The sequence below is a fragment of the Lissotriton vulgaris genome, chromosome 10, assembly GCF_964263255.1.
Source record: "Lissotriton vulgaris chromosome 10, aLisVul1.2, whole genome shotgun sequence".
In the NCBI taxonomy this organism is placed as follows: Eukaryota; Metazoa; Chordata; class Amphibia; order Caudata; family Salamandridae; genus Lissotriton; species Lissotriton vulgaris.
This window is the reverse complement of record NC_141698.1, coordinates 454274786-454291783: the sequence shown is the minus strand read 5'-3', so window position 1 is coordinate 454291783 and position 16998 is coordinate 454274786. Positions and strand designations below refer to the sequence as shown.

Here is a 16998-nt window from a genome sequence, read left to right as displayed (position 1 = left end):
TTGTCTTTCTGTTTCTCCCTTTTTAATTTAGAACACCCTACACTCAGTGGGTGGAATGTTCTAATAGCCTTATATCGTTATGTCTCGGGATGTACAGGCTGTTGAAAGCCAGTGGTTTGGGCCTATAACTTGGGTTGGGGCTTTTAACAACAGGTATAGCTCATGACAGTGGGCTTTAAGGCTGTATTAAAACACTGGAATGTTAAGAGCTCCAGTGAAGACAATGGAGAACCAGTGGCCTATAAAAGCTGGTACAGGCCCACTGCTCTCAGCATTACAGTATCCTAATCAACATCCTTGACATCTCTCTTTCCCTTGCCTCTCCAGAATTTGTGGATTAGGCGGGGGAAAGCAAGAGGCAGAGCCGGTGCAGCAGAGGACACAGCGAGCCCCCCCCTACCCCGCTCCTCTCATTGCTCAGTGTTGCTGGAGCCTCCGAAGGAGGGAGGGGGTAATTCAGCTCCACTCCTGTCTCCCTCAGCTCTGCCAAATGATGACAGTTTAGCTGGAACCAAGGAGAAAGTGGTTGACTGTTGCTCACTTTCACAGTATTTGCTGTGTGTGCTTGTAACAACTAGGCACACTCAGCAGAAGCTGTGAAAGGCTCTGAAGTCTTGGTGGCTCAAGGGGTTGTAATCTGCCAGGAAGCTTTTGTTTTCAATTAGAACATTCTACCCTCGTGGGGTGGAATATTCTAAAAGCTTTATAGACACCCATGGCTGGATATACCAGCCAAAGGCCTTCTCCCTTTTTGTGGAGTGGTGTGGCTCACTGGTTAGAGGCGGCAGACCCGTAAGCAGAGAACGGCCCGGGACCAGGGTTCAATTCCCGACGCGGCAGAGTCGTGGACCAGGGTCAAAACGGACTCGACAATTCTTGCCTCGGTGCCTACTCTAACTAGGGAACGCACTCGGCAACTCTGGGCATTAAGCTTGCCTCATCTCTACAACGGCCCCCCACAGACGCCGGGGATGCCTGGTTTCACCTTGGGGATACCCAGAAAGGGACCATCTCACAGGGAAAACCAGGACGGGTTCCCCAGCGGTCTTCAGCGCCAGGATACTCCATGGAGTCGCAGTGCGCTTTACAAGTACACCCACACATTTACATTTACACATTTACATTTTTTAGGGCCTCACCTTCGACCTGGGCCTATGATGCTGGAGCAGCAATGGATGGTATAGTCGGGTATGGTGGGCTATAAGGCTGTATTGTATGTGTTGTTTGCCTATATATGCTGTTCATATTTTATCTAGGCAAATACATAGAAAAGAATTACTCCATGTTTATCCATGACTGAGTATATGAACTGTGACATGCTTAGCTAGTACATGAACATTAAAAAGGGGGCCTATAGAGCCATTTGGTGAGTGTTTAAAAATGTGAGCATTCTGTGACTGTACCTTCCACTCAATGTTTAAAGACTATCTTAGAGTGTATACATTCGTAAGACTGTAGGTACTGCATATGACGGCTGTAAACTAGTAGACATGATTGTGATGCTGATGTTTTTTCTTGTGCCTGACTCTTGGGACATCCCTCTTAGTCTATCTCATCTCTTTAACTATTTCTTCTTTCCTATCTGATCATAGGCCCAGTGGAGCCCCACTGACCAGCTGTCCTTATACGCTGTCAACACTGTGCAAGTCGGTGGTCAGGATAAGTACTTGATAGTAAGTTTCATGACTGGCTACGCATTGAGATCAATTGGAGAGCAAAAATAATTGGAAAACAGCTAAATGTCTTACTGATTTATTATCCTTCGCTTCGGAAACAGGTTTGATAAGCAGGAATTCGCACTAACTATTGATTTAATTATTATAATTAAGGAGCCCTCACAATCATGTCGATAAATGAAACTTACGCAGGTTTCTAAAAACCAACCCAAAAATTGCAAAGTATTATGATTGATGTTACTTTAGAGAACCTGCCAATCGCCCATTTTTTTAGGTCTACTTTTTGCAGAAGCCCAGTTAATCTAACAATCAGTTATTTGGAGGAGCAAAACAAAGCTAACCGTAAAAGACTATTAGTTTTCAAATAAATTCGCTGTCACTGAGACAGGTTTTCACATAATTTGATATACATGATCTTTTTTTTAATTCTCTTTTTTAAAAGATATTACAAAATAAATAAAACACAAATGTCAAGAGTATACTCTTGACATTTGTATGTTTTATTTACTTTGTAATATCTTCAAAAAAAGAGAAATTAAAAAATAGAGAATATAAATGAAATCTTATCTCCAAAATACAGTAGTTGTGTGTCTCTCTCTCTGGTGTATTGGTAAGAGAATGTTTCTCTCATGTATATCAAATTATATGAAAACGTGTCTCAGTGACTTAGCTAATTGATTTGAAAAGTCAAAGACTTTTACGGTTTTGCTTTGTTTGGGTCCTGCAAATAAGGGACGTCAGGACCGTCTTTTGTCTTTACCATGTTGTACCCTGGTCCTTTGACATATTTTGGTTTGCCCCATTATTTTGTAATGGGTGTATTTCCTTTATCACAGAGATTCAACTGTTTGTCTGACAATCCTAAAAATGCATCTAACTGCACTTTTCCTTGAGAACAAATACAGCTTCTTCACATATTGATATTTATACAAGTTGGATTTCTACACTGACTTTAGCACCACTGACATGATTATCCACCCCAGCTCGCAACATAAGAATTTTCATATTAGTCAGTAATTCATTGGTTTGATCCGTGAGAAAGAGACACTACTGAATAACGTTTAATACTTAAACAAAGAAAAAAGTGATGAAGCATGGCGATGTCAGGGGTGGTGGGGTGATAGCAGTGTGGCAGTAACCACTTCCACGATCCCCAAGTTCATGGATGCGGCCTGTTTCCAAAGTGGAATTAATTTAGTCAGTCGATAGTCAACTGTGCAGTATGTGGATTGAGGGATGGTTTGCATAGGAACATCCCTATTAAGTTATTGATTATTGTTGTAATAGGATAGGAGTTAGGGTCTTCATTCAGCCGCGAACCTTGAGGAGTCCAAATCAGGCTAAGAAACCTTCATGGACTCATTATTATGCGCCTGCATGAAGCACCAGATTGTAAACCCTACTGGGTGCTTGATTTGCTTTTTCAAGGGTGGGGGTCAAGGCAAATGCATTCCAATTGCCACGTTGTATATGTTGGACCACAAAGAACCCAGGTCTACTAATGGGTCACCTAGATGAACCCAATAATGGTTAAGGGGCAACTCAGTATGCTACTTCAATTCCCTGCATTAGACTATTAAGAAACCTCAGAGATTTGGGTCACCCGCCACTGTTGATAGATTCGGGAAAAACAAGGTTATCTGTAATTGACAAACTTTTGATAGCATATGTAGGTTATTGGGTAAAACAGAATAGGCTAACAGAAGATCTATTCTAATAACTATCTTAGTGATTGATGTGGTATAGACATTTCATTGTGTAGAATGGCCTTTCCGCCTGCAGGTTCTGGACAAAGTAGCAATAGGTCCGTATGTACAAAGATACATCCAGGCCAGTTCTTAATAACCAAGGACACAGATACGGGTAAATGGTGCAAGAAAGGTTTTTTAAACTATTGCATGGAACAAGAAAGGGAAGCTCTTTATACTCACTCCTATTCGTTTTTCCATCAAGCCCATAGCCCAACTAATGTGACAGTGAAAGGGATGATGTTCGGACGATACCCACATAAGATACATCTCTTCGCGATGATATTCTACTGACTGAAGAAGACCCAAAATCTCTATAGCTGCAGCTACACCAATTTAGCAGCTTGACACTGTCAGGATTTGAAGTTAACTTTGTAATATTAGAAGTGTTCAGAATCTAAATTGAATAGACTTCTTTTTCGAGTCTTTGACTCCTGGTGCACCAGGGATGCCCGGCTTCAAGCCATGCGGTTCCTGTGATCAAATGATGTCGGTGACGGAACCGCACCGCGTGTGCCTCTTTTGCCTGGAGCACGACCACGACCCCAAGTCATGCTTCGACTGCTGGTCGATGGCGCTGAAGTCTTTGCGGTAGCGGTCCCGAAAGCTGCTTGAGCATTGGCAGTCAGCTCCGCACCGTTCAAGGTCGCAAGGGATGACGAGGGACCTGTCGCAGAGCCACCACCATTCGTCCAAGTCTTCGAAGTCTTCACACTCAGGGTCAGGAAAGTTGAAGCATAAGAAGAAGTCGAAGAAGCATCATCGCTCTCCGACTTCTCCTCGTTGGTCGGCCGACCCGACGAGGAATGCGGGTGATGAACCTCCCGCTGCTCAGTGTGCGGAGCCCGAAGAGCCGACTCTGCGTTTCCCTCCTTTTCCGGGACCTGGAGCGACTCCCGCATAGCTTCATATGTTCTACAAGGCGATGCATGCCATCTTTTGGCAGCTCGAACCCGCCAGCGCGCCTTCAGGCCCCGTGGACTCGGCTGGAGGGTCTAGGCATTCTCCGCCGACGGCTCAAGCCCCGGCGCCGCAGGCCCCCCTTGGATCCAGGCCTGGATTCTGATCGGCGCCGGTTGACCTGATTATGCCTCCAGCTGCGCCGCTTCCTCCGGCACCACTACCGCTTTTGACGCCCCGGCCTCCATCCCAACGTGGAGCCGGACCGGTGTCGCCCGACACCGGATCCGGCGCTAAGTGGGATTTTTGTGACCCTGTTCACTCCTGAGGTCCCTTTTCGACCAGAATGAGGAGGAGGAGGAGGACTGGGAGGGGTCAGGTAACCCTCTGACCAACCAGTTGGATGAACAGGGCTGGAGAGAGGAACTGGAGGATGCCAGTGGTCTCAACACCTCCCCTGACCTTGCCATGTTGTCTCCTCCTACTGTGGCTACAGAGGAGGGAGCGTCATACGCAGTGGTGTTGCGTAGGGTGGCAAAGGCTCTCAACCTCGAGCTTCCTACGGTGGCGGTCAGGACTGACCTCCTGACAGGTGCTTCAACCGACTGCAAGCTCTGCGGAGCCCTTGCTGCCGTTTAATGAGGCCCTCACCTAGGTCCTTTTTGGGCACGTGGTCCAGGCCCAACACAGGGGCTCCCAGGGACAGAATGATTGCCCGGCGCCACCGCCGAGCTCCGGGTGACCCCACTTTCCTCTCCCAACACCCCACCCCAGAGAGCTTGGTTCCAAGCCTCCACTTCCAAGAGCACATTCCCTACCGCTCCACCGGAAAGGCAATCGAAGAAGCTGGACCATCTTGGAAAGAAAATGTTCTCTTCCACCAGCTGAGGACTGCGGTCGGTAAACACCCCATGTCTCTTGGGCCGCTATTCCCACTCGGTGTGAGATACGGTTGCGCAGGTGCTGCCTCAGTGTCCAGAGGAGGCCCGGCCAGTGCTCTCCAAGGCTGTCACCGCCAGGAGGAATGCAGCGAATTTACCATCCGTTCTGGGATGGACACCGCCGGCTCTCTAGGCAAGACCATTTCAACGTCAGTAGCACTCCGTCACTAAGCCTGAATGAGATGGACTGGCTTTTCAGGGGATGCCCAGAACTCCTTGATGGACATGCCCTTAGATGGCCATCGCCTTTTTGGCGACAAAGCAGACAACGCTCTAGAGCGTTTCAAGGACTCACGGGCTACAGCCAAGCCTTGGGCCTCTCCACCTGCCCTGCGCAGTCTGATTTTCACCCCTTTCATGGCTACAGAAGGGATGCCCTTCTACGTCCGCCCAGAGCCACAGGCAGCAGCAAGTTACCCAACCGTGGCGCGGCCAGGGACGTGCGAACAATCATCGTGGTTCCGGGGGCCAGCGGGCGGGCCAGTCCACCAACCCCCATACCCACCGCCCCCCCTCCCCCTCTGCTGCAGCCTCCAAACTTTCCTAGTTCGACATTTCAGGCCCTTCAAATGCTAGTGGGTGGCAGGATTCGCCAACACCTCCCCCCACTAGTGCTCCATCACGTTGGACAGGTGGGTTTTGCAAATAGAACAAAGGGGCTACTCCCTTCCCTTCAAGGCTACCCCTCCAGCCATGCCACCACAATTCCACCGCATGTCAGAGGATCACCTGGACCTTCTCCAGCAGGAAGTTATGGCTCTTTTGGCCAAGTAAGCCATTGAGTGCGTTCCTGTCCCAGAAGTCGGTCGTGGTTGTTATTCCCACTACTTTCTGGTCCCCAAGAAGGACAAAGGCCTGCGTCCTATCTTGGATCTCAGGAACGTCAACTGCTTCCTCCAGAAGGAGAAGTTCAAGATGTTGATGCTCACTCAGGTCTTGTCTGCCCTCGACTCGAAAGACTGGATGGTAGCGGTGGACTTGCAGGACGCTTATTTTCACATCCCCGTCCTGCCAGCCCACCTGCGTTACCTTCGGTTCACGGTAGGCCACGAGCATTTTCAGTTCACCATGCTCCCCTTTGGCCTTACCAGCGCCCCTTGGGTATTAACGAAAGTGATTGCGGTGGTTGCAGCTCATGTGCGCAGATCAGGGGTTTCAGTCTTCCCCTATCTCGACGACTGGGTGTTGAAGGCGGGCACGCCCCAGGCAGTGGTTTCCTACCTCCAGACTACGGCCAACCTCCTGCAGTCGCTGGGGTTCTCCATCAATGTCCCGAAGTCCCAACTGATTCTCTATCAGAAGCTCCTCTTCATTGGAGCGGTTCTAGACATGACGCGGTTTCGGATCTACCCTCCCGAACAGCGAGTCTGGGATATTCAGGCAATGATTCCGATCTTTCAGCCTCTATCTCATGTTTCAGTCAGATTGACCCTGAGGCTGCTGGGCCTCATGGCCTCCTGCATCCTGCTAGTCGATCATGCCAGGTGTCATATGCGGGCTCTGCAGTGGGACCTGAAGTTCCAGTGGGCGCAGCATCATTGGAGTCTGTCTTATTGTGTCCAGATCTCGGAGGGCACTGCAATGCAATTTTAGTGTTGGCTCACAAACCAGGATTGGGTCAGATCCCTCTCTCTTCCCCAACCAGAATACACAGTGGTGAAGGACGCATCCCCGCTGGGGTGGGGCGGCCACATGGGAGAGGCGGAGATCAGAGGCCTCTCCTCTCCGTGGAAGAGTAGTGCAGGTGTTCTTGGAAAACACAACCGCCATGTGGTACTGCAACAAACAAGGCGGGTGGGGTCGTGAACCCTCTGTCAGAAGGCCCTCCGCCTCTGGACATGGCTGGAAAATCAGGGAATATCCCTGGTGGTTCAACACCTGGCAGCTTCCCTGAACGCCAGGGCAGACAAACTCAGCCGCAGGTGCATGATGGATCACGAATTGTGTCTTCACTCAAGGTGGTGCAAAGTCTCTTTCAACAGTGGGGAGAGCTTTGGCTTCATCTATTCGCCACCGAAGAGAACGTGCAATGTCAGCAGTTCTGCAGGTTGGAATTTCCAAGGCGGCACTCGCTAGGCGAAGCTTTTTGTTGCGAATGGAGTTGAGGTCTGTTGTACGCCTTTCCGCCTATACCACTTCTGCCCGAGTGCTGAAAAAAATCAGGCGCGACCAGGCCCAAGTCATCCTTTTGGCTCCGGATTGGGCACGAAGAGTCTGGTATCCCGAGCTGCTCAACATGGCCATCGATCCTCTAACCCGTCTGCCTCTTCAGGAGGATATTCTCTTGCAGCAATAGGGATCGGTCCTCCACTCGAACCTGTCCAGCCTCCGCCTGCTTGCGTGGAGATTGAGTGGCGGCAGTTGACGTCTTTCTACCTGCCTCCTGAAGTCTGTGATGTAATCTTGGCAGCCAGGCGTCCCTCCACTAAGAATCTATACGCCTGGCGGTGGAACACGTTTGTGGCATGGTGCACAGCAAAGGCTGTGGATCCCCTATCTACCCCTCTTTCTGAGGTTCTCTTGTTTCTTTCTTTAGCCCAGTAGGGCTCTGCTCTGGGCACTATCAATGGCTATCTTTCGGCCATCTCTGCCTTCCTTCGGCTTCCAGATCAGCCCTTCCTTTTCAAGTCCCCGGTTGTAAATAGTTTCTTGAAAGGCATAACTCATCTCTTTCCTCCTATTCCTTTCGTTATGCCTCAGTGGGACTTGAACCCTCCTGGTTCTTGGTGGCCATCACCTCTGCCAGACGTGTGAATGAGCTCCAGGCGCTTTCTTCTAAGCCTCCTTTTCTCTCTGTACATCCAGACAAAGTTGTCCTCATGACCTGTCCATCCTTCCTATCAAAAGGTTGTCACTGCCTTCCACAACGGGCACACTATCACTTTGCCCACCTTCTTTACGCCTCTGCATCCTTTGAAAGAGGAAGAGAGGCTCCATCATCTGGACCCAAAACGTGCGCTTTCCTTTTATTTGGATCGAACGAAACATTTCTGGGTGGACAATCAGCTCTTTGTTGGATACATGGGTGCTGAAAAAGGGCCGGCCGTACACAAGCGGACTACCTCCCGATGGGTCGTCTTGTGTATCAACGCCTGTTATTCTCTGGCAAAGAAGGAGCTTCCAGTGGGGCTGCGCGCCCATTCTACCAGGGCAACGGCAGGAACTACTGCTTTGGGACGTGGAGATCCTCTGAATGACATTTGTCAGGCAGCTACGACAGTCAAGTCCGGAGGGACAGTTTCTTTGGCCGTTCTATTCTCCAGGACTTTCTGATGTGATCTTGGTTCGCAAACCCACCACCGGGGTTGGTATTGCTGAGGTATTTATTCTAAGGTAAGGAATCTATAACTAACTTGTTTCTTTCAGCTGAACAAGTTACTTACCTTCGGTAACGATATATCTGTAAGAAACATTAGTTAGTTATAGCTTCCTTACTGCCCCATCCATCCTCCCCGTTTTGCAAACTGATTTCTTGGGTTAAGGACATCCCTTCAGGGCCCTAGTTTTGTGCACCAGTGGTAAGTGTCTTGCATGGCTTTGTATTTCTGGCGCAGAAAGTCGTGTACAGAACTGACGTCAGCACGTGAGGGCGACGTCTAAGTAGCTGCCGCGACGTCATCCTGCAACCATGAAACCAACGACGGACGCGGAGCCGACCGACTCCACCTTCCAAAGTGCAGAGGTACTGCTGACGAAAAAAAAATCTGGATCCAGTCTGGCGCCTGGCATTAATTCTAAGGTAAGAAATCTATAACTAACTAATGTTTCTTACAGATATATCGTTACAGAAGGTAAGTAACTTGTTCATCTTATCAAGACTTGAAACCCTTCCCAACAACCTTGGCAAGGCTACATGCAGAATTGGAAGAAAGACTTTGGCATAGAGCTAACTAGGGGTGAGTGTACCAGACTCTGCTGTGATATCCCAAAAATGTCTAGTGTTCAGGGAAGGGAAAGGGGACACAAAATCATGTATGATTGGTACCCGACACCGAAAAAGCTGCAACTCCTCTTCCAGAACACAGACTACAATTGCTGGAGAGGCTCTAACGCAGAGGGGTATTACATACATATATGATGGTCATGCTAAGTGATAGAGCTATTTTGGAAAGGGGTACTGAGCTATATAAAATAGGCAGCTGGCCTCCCAATACCAGCTTATCTTGAGGTAGTACTGTTGAGAAGAGACTTAACAGCTGTGCCTCAAATGCTTTTAGCTGCAAAGAAGGAGATCACTGGAGAAAACCCAAAATCAAACTCAAGGAGATGATGGACGGAGCGCGGAAACTTTTCAGACACTCTCCCCAGTCACAGATCTGGGTTGAATTCCTCATCATTCTTTAGCTCACTTCGCCACCTCAGTTCAGACCCAGCTTTATGCAAATCAGTCTTGACCCTGTGCCTCATGGGAACAGTCTAGCCCGAGCTGCCAAGCCAGGTCTTAAAAAAAAATGGGGACGTGATCCCATGCAAATGTGATAATTACGCGCCCGCACCATATTACGGACATGGGCACCGAGGCAAACACAAACTTAGCAGGTGGACTGAACCCCCCTCCTCATCGATCCCCCTGCTGGCTGGTGCAGTCACTCACTCACTGCACCCGCCTGCATGGGGTTCTCTATCCTTCATGAAAGTGCAGGCTGCTTGCTGCCTGCACTGTGTAACACAAGTGACTTTGTAGCAGCCGCTTTGTATTTCACTTGAATGCGCTGCAGTTCGTGGTTGCCCTGAGAGCAGCACATTTATCATAATAGGACACCCTTTACCGGTTTGCACCCGGCACTCCTTTTTTAAGGAGCGTTGTGGCGCAAACAGAGAAAGTACGCTTTTTTAGTGATACAGGACCAGTCATAGGACCAATTGGCCACTATGACCTGGCTGCTGGCTAAATCATTACTTACTTATTCATTAATCCTGTGTGCCTGCTTGTGTGTTTTCACCCACTTATCCAATGTGTGAATGAAAGGAAGCCCGTCGAATTCAGTACTCAGTGATGGATTTTGGGGATCTACCTCCAAACAAATGGATTCTGCATGACTTTCGATTTTGTCCACGTAAGTCTCTAGTGTGTGTCACAACATAACTGTGCAATTCTATGTCTGTGCTGGTGACTGCTGATGGTGGGCACCAGCACTCATTTCTAGGGACCAGGGCTTACTTTCATCATTTCATTTTGACCCAGAGCAGGAGAGAAAGGCAGAAAAGGGAGAAAGGAGAATGGAGGTAGAGTTGGGAAATCTAGGAAAAGTGAAAAAGGGGGTTATGAAAAAGAACCTGCAAGAGTGAGTTAAAGACACAGGAAGTGAAAGGTTGTTGAAAAAGAGACATGCAGTGGAATCAAAACTATCAGAATTGGTATTCCTTAACCATGGCATTCAGCATTCCTGGTGGTTGTCACTTAAGGAACACATTCCCCCCTTGCAATTATTATTTTACAGTTTAAGCTCCACCTTCATGATTTCATTTGTATAAATGCTGCTTTACAATCACTGAACTGCAGTTGCTGTAAAGATAAACTATTTGCATTAGGAAGTTTGCTCCTACTTTTTTGTTGACTGCGTCCATAAAGGATCGAAGATGGAATCCATTTTGACTGAATGCTGTCAAGCCTAATCAGTTTATCAATTTATTGTTTGCTTCAGACAATCTCTTCACATCTGTAGGTTGTAAAGTTCCCAGTAACTTAGTATTGTGTTGACTTGTGTTGCTGCCGTTGTCTAAAACGAGCATGAGCTGAGGTGTAGAAAACTCTTTCTAATGTGCTTACAGGATGAAAGGGATTTTAACTTTTATTCCTTCACCAAGAATTGTTGATGTCAAATTGATAACCATACAGGTTTGGGCTAATGTGTGTTATCTCAGAATACACCACTGAAGGCCTTATTATGTTTTTTAAAAAAATGCTTATGGGGCCAGAATCGTAATGTTCGTAGCATGTGTTGCTGAAGATACACATGCTCTGCATATACCTGCCATCTTGTGCTGGGCTCAGACATTTTTCAAGTCGTTTTCCTTTAAATACGTTTTTTGAGTCTCAGGGTATATGGTGACTCCACCTTTAGTTGATAATGCACATGGGCACCAACTCCATTTTTTTTTTTCCGCCATCGCATTTGGATGTCTACTGACGGGGCTCTGAATATGGTGAATTATCTAGCTTTTCATCAGGGCTAACCAGTTGTTTCAATTTCTGAAGAAGAAACGTAACTCTTTTTGAGTTTCCTGATGTCTCTTCTTTGATACTGACCCACCATCCACATCTAACCAGCACAGCCTCAGGCCTTTCACTGGGCGTTTGCCCCCTTCTTGAAGATGTCTCTGTGAAAAATGTGCGCAGAGTGATGGAAAGGGTGCCCTTCCAGTATTGTCCTTAGAGCTGCACGAAATTCCTGTGCACCAACCACCACAGGTGTGTAACCTGTGCCCCATTCCAGATGCCAACTCTATGTGCGGGCCTGCCTTACCTTTAGTTCGAACAAGACTCTTCGGTGCCGGCGAGAGAGAAGGTGGGCACAACAGATGATGCGGAGGCAAGCTTACGATTGCACACCCAATATTTTTGGAGAACATATCTCACCTGATGTCATGGAAGGTGCCCCTCGGACATTACACCCCACCAGCCATCGCACAGTCTAGAGATTGCTTTCTCTTCCAATTGAGATTTTGAGGAAGAGGAACCAGAGGCCTCCTCCACTCCTTCTGGACCAAGACCTCAGCCAGATTCATGAGTATGGTCGGCACAGATACTCACCAGGCCTACCAAATGACTTCATGTCAAGGCAGAGGATAACTCCTGAGTAGGCTGTACGTCAACCTCTTCTGCAATGACTCCGGCTTCTGGTCTTCCCCCACCATGGGGCTCTGGTTGGCCCCAACTCAAGTCTTTAGAACAGAAGGTGCTCCCACATACCGGCACTGATCTTTTTCGGCCTTTGAGCCGAAAGATACTGCGTAAACTCCGGGCATCCGCGAAGCAGAGGGCCCAGTCGATACCGGCTCCGAAATGACCATCAACACTGAAGACCCTGTTGGATTCAAAGAGCCTATCAGTCCCAAAATCCCTGTTGGCGTTGAAGACGCTGTGTATGGTGGGCTCTGATGACTTGGAGCAACACATCTTCCAGTCGCTTCGAAGAATTGGATGCAAGACCGAAGTATTTGTTTATTCATCTTTTGGCTGGGAAAATCTCCATTAAGCTGCCTCCTAGACCCACAGAGATAATGCCTTGGAAGAGGAGATTAACTTTTGTGGAGGAGTTGGCTCTACAGCTTCCCTGAGCTCATAGGCACAGAAGTCACAGGGGCACTAGCACTCTCCTTTCTGCACCTCCTACCCTACATCACCATCTCACTACACAAAGTCCTCTTGAGGGAAAGGTAGTCCTTTGCACCCTACCAACCTTTATGATGCACCATTCGATCCGGTGCTCACTGACTATCCGTGGGACAACTATTATGTTGATCCCCTGGGAGATCCTGACCTGGATCACTACATGGTTAAGGCATCACCCAGATGATGCCACAGTATAACGCAAGGTGACACAGAGGGTGGACACATTCCATAAAGTGAACGTGCTTGTCCACCACGAGGAAGATGACTTCTTAGTAAAGACACTGTCTATGTCCCAGATAATAGTCCAATTCCTCCCCATGTTGAAGGGTATGCTGAAATCCACCACAGACACCTTCAAGGAACTGGTCCCCGGGTGGAGAAGAAGCAAAAACCCTCCCCCAACAACACACCTTACATTATGGGTCATATCCCTCCTGATTCCTTGGTGGTGGAGCATGCCAATCCTCCAACCACAGACAATACTACCTTGCCTGACAGGGAGTAAGAAGCTAGATGCTGCAGGGGAAATTGTAGTGGTAAGGGATGCCACCCGCTGGAGTATTGCCAACTCTGCATGTTCTCGAGGTGCTATAGAGCACCTTGAGATGAGATGCATTAGGTCATCGGGCACCTTTCAGATAAGACTAGGGAGGAGGAGTTGGTTGAGGAATGAAAGACCATCTCCAACGCCATCATCACCTGCGTCTTAGATGTGGCTGACACCACGTCCTGAGGGATTAAAACTAGCTTCCTGATAAGATGCCATGTGTGGCTCCACATCTCAGGGTTTAGATGCAAGGTCCAACAGCATGCGAACACCTCTTCAGGCCACAGGTTGACCAGAGACTGAAAGAGATAAAGGAGGATACAAGGCTTTGATACAAGTTCTGATTGCCCTGGTGCTTTCCCGCCTGGATTTTTCAAACTCTCTGTACCATGGTCTACCCAAATCCCTTCTTTACAGGCTCCAAATTGTACTGAACCAGGCCGCTAGACTGGCCTATAAAACCCCGAAGTGGCAGTCTGCGAAGCCATTACTTCGCAAACTCCACTGGCTGCCGGTTGAACGGAGGGCTGCATTTAAGATCGGCTGCCTGGCATTCAAAACCGTCTCCGGGACTTCTCCCGCCTTCCTTAAGTCCCTGGTCACTCCCTACTGTCCGGTACGCAACCTACGGTCCTCTCATCGCCAGCTCTTAGTCACCCCCCCCAATCAAGCTTTAAAAATTTGGTGGCCGTAGATTCGCTCACTTGGCCCCCAATCTCTGGAACACGCTGCCCCTCTCGCTCAAATCCTCCAACTCTCTTTTGGAATTCAGAAAACTCCTGAAAACCTGCCTTTTCACACAGTCTGACTAGACCCCCGCGCCTACACCTCTCAGCACTCAATCAGTGCCAGGAAACCTATGGTGACAGAGCGCTATACAAAACCCCCTTAAGATAAGATAAGATAAGAGGACATGGACACAGCCAGAGCCATAGGTGCCGTTCAGACTGCAAACCATATGAGCTCCTTTCGTACACACCAGTATAGCAGTATAGGGCAGGTTCCAAGATCACTTTCCTAGACCTTACTCCATCCTATCAGCAGCACACCTAAAGCAGCAGCAATCACAACATGGGTACACCAGGGGTACCTACAGTGGCAACAACAACGGGCAGGGGCTAAGGAAGTTCCGGCAAAGGGGCCTTCACTTCTGGGTACTACCATCTCCTCTCCAGCGGGGCAAGGTGGTTTACTTCCTTTACTCCCTCCTTGCCAAAAAGGATGAGTCTCTCAGGACCATTCTGGACCTCAGGCTTCTCAACACATGCATCCTCCCTGAACATTTCCATATGGTGATGCTGCAGGATATCATCTATGTGCTTCTACAAGGGACTTCATGGCAGCAATAGGCCTCAAGGATGCCTACTTCCACATCCCCATTCATTCTGCCCACCTGTGCTTTGTCGTAAGTGGTTGTCATTACCAGTTCAAATTACTTCCATTTGGCGATACCACTTCCCCAAGTGTCTTCACCAAGTGGCTAGTTGTGGTCACTGCCCACTTAAAGATTAGAGTGCAAGCAGGGAACAATGCCTTTCTCATACCCAGACCACCAACTTGCTCTCCCCAGCCTCCTGTTCACCCTAAACGCCACCAAACTCCCTCCACAGCCTCTTCAAATCCATCCCTTCTTAGGAGCAGTACTCTGTTTGGTTATAGGCAAAGCTTACCGCAGCCTGCTAAAGGTCTTGGCATTTGATTAGCTTGTACCTCTATTTCAGCCACATGGTCATCTCATAGTCCGAACTGTAATGCGCCTCCTGGGCATGATGGCTTCATGTATCGCCATTGTACCCAGAGGCTGGCTACACATGAGCCCGCTGCAGCAGTGACACTCAGCACAATGGTCAGAGGTGAAGGGTCAAATAGAGGATCTAGTGTTGGTTATGGCCAATGTAAATCGCTCTCTGCAGTGGGCAAGCGTTTTCTAGAACTTGATTGATCACCATTACCACGGGTGATTCTGAAGCTGGGTGGGGCGCCCACCTCAATCAGATCAGATTAACAGTGAGCGTGGACCTCCTACCAGAAGGGCCACCACTTCAGCTACTTCGAGCTTTTGCCCATTTGCCTTGCTCTTCAGGCCTCCTTCTACTCATCTGGGGCAAAGTAGTTGAAGTCAGGACAGACAATATGACTGCCATGTTTTACCTACAGAAGCTAAGTGACACTCTCTCTCTCTTGCCCTCTTGGCACAAACAATCTGATATTGGGTGCTCCCTCACCACATTCACTTGATGGCAAAGTACTTCCCAGGCTGGACAATGACCTGAAGGACTTGCTCAGAAAGAAACATCAACAAGTCCATGTGTGGGAACTCTACCCACAGGTACTGCTCCATTTCTTCCAATATTGAGGCACTCTATAGACCTCTTTGCCACCCCCAAGATTGCAAAATTCCTAAGCTTGGCCTTCAGGTAGCCACGCCTTGATCTAAACCACTGGAATACAGTGGCCCTCTTTTTCTGATTAAGCATATTGTTGGCAAAAAGGCCAATAACGAGACACCAGAAGTCTTGGCAGGCTCCACGTGTGGATCAATGGCAGAATTGTACCCTGGGGTCTGGGTAAGAGTGGGGGTCTGGGTAAGAGTGGGGCTTTACAATTGGAGGAATATAAAGGCCTGCCGAAAAAAAACATATCGCTTGAGTGTGACACATTACTAAAAGAGTTAAGAGCGCAGGATGAGGAGCCGGGGAGAGGGATATACTAGAACTACCTACATAGACAACTTGGGTAGACAAGTTCTCCCTCCCTCCCACTGTTCCAGATTTGTGGTCTCGTACACCTTCAACTGTGGTTGCATGGTGACAGCACAGCCCCCCACTGATGCACTCTGCAGCAACGGTAGTAGCACAATCAGTGTCTTTTATGGAATGAGGATGGAAACTCATGAATTCTCACACACACAGCTCCCTATTTACAGATTTCGCAACCGGTTACCAGGACGAAGGGTGGGTGGACGAACTTAAGATGTTTATATTGCATATTCCTTTGTAACCCAACCACTGTCTATGCTGAATTCCTCGAACTGAATATATAATAAATTGTCATATTCTAAATAATGATATGATTGAACAAAAACGTGAATCAATTTTGTTGTATATAGATAAAATGCAATATAGTTTGCGTAGTCAGCACTTCAGGAGATGTCAGTCAGTCCACACGAAAAGCTCACACAGAGGCTGGACCTTCTTAACAGGAACCATCACACAGCGCAATCTATCAGTTTGGCACCTGAGGTCCTGGAGTTACCTTACCTATGACTCCCACAGGAGTGCATGTACATCCTACCAGAATCTCACAAGTCAACCACAAGTGCCTGCTGTGTTGCAAAGAGGCAATGTTTTGTCCAGTACTGCATTCCCAAACACCAGGACCCCTAAACCTGCAGTTTATGATATCTGCTACTACTTGCTCCATCGCGAAAAGTCAGGCTTAACCTGTTCCTCGAAACAACTCCCCTAGCAGCCATAGCAGCTTACATGTAAACAGTGAACATTTTTCCCTCTTCCTCATACCTTTCATTAAAGCCTTTTTGGGAGGACTGAACATGATTATTCCTCCCAGGGTTCTCTCTGCCCCAATGTGGAACCTTAGCCTAGCCTTACTAGATTTATGGGTCTCCCTTTTGAAGCCTTGCACTCTTGCAATCTCCTGTAACTTTCCTGTAAAGTGGCCTTCCTCATCACAATAACTTCTATTAGACACATTAGTGAATTGCAAGCCCTCATACTTCAGGAACCCTTGATTCAGGTTCACAAGGTCAGAATAGTACTTAAAACTAACACGAAGTTCCTTCCTAAGATGGCTTTCCCTTTCCACCTTAACCAAATGATAGAACTCCCAG

At 48.2% G+C, this 16998-nt stretch overlaps 1 protein-coding gene across 1 annotated transcript in view; it reads left to right on the top strand.

Annotated features, from left to right (window-relative positions):
* RHOT2 (ras homolog family member T2) overlaps positions 1–16998 on the top strand; it is a 410048-nt gene that overhangs the window by 306279 nt on the left and 86771 nt on the right. The window contains exon 16 of the mRNA XM_086941319.1: positions 1593–1673. Within this exon, the coding sequence (XP_086797445.1) occupies positions 1593–1673 (81 nt within the window). The remainder of the gene's footprint in view (positions 1–1592; positions 1674–16998) is intronic.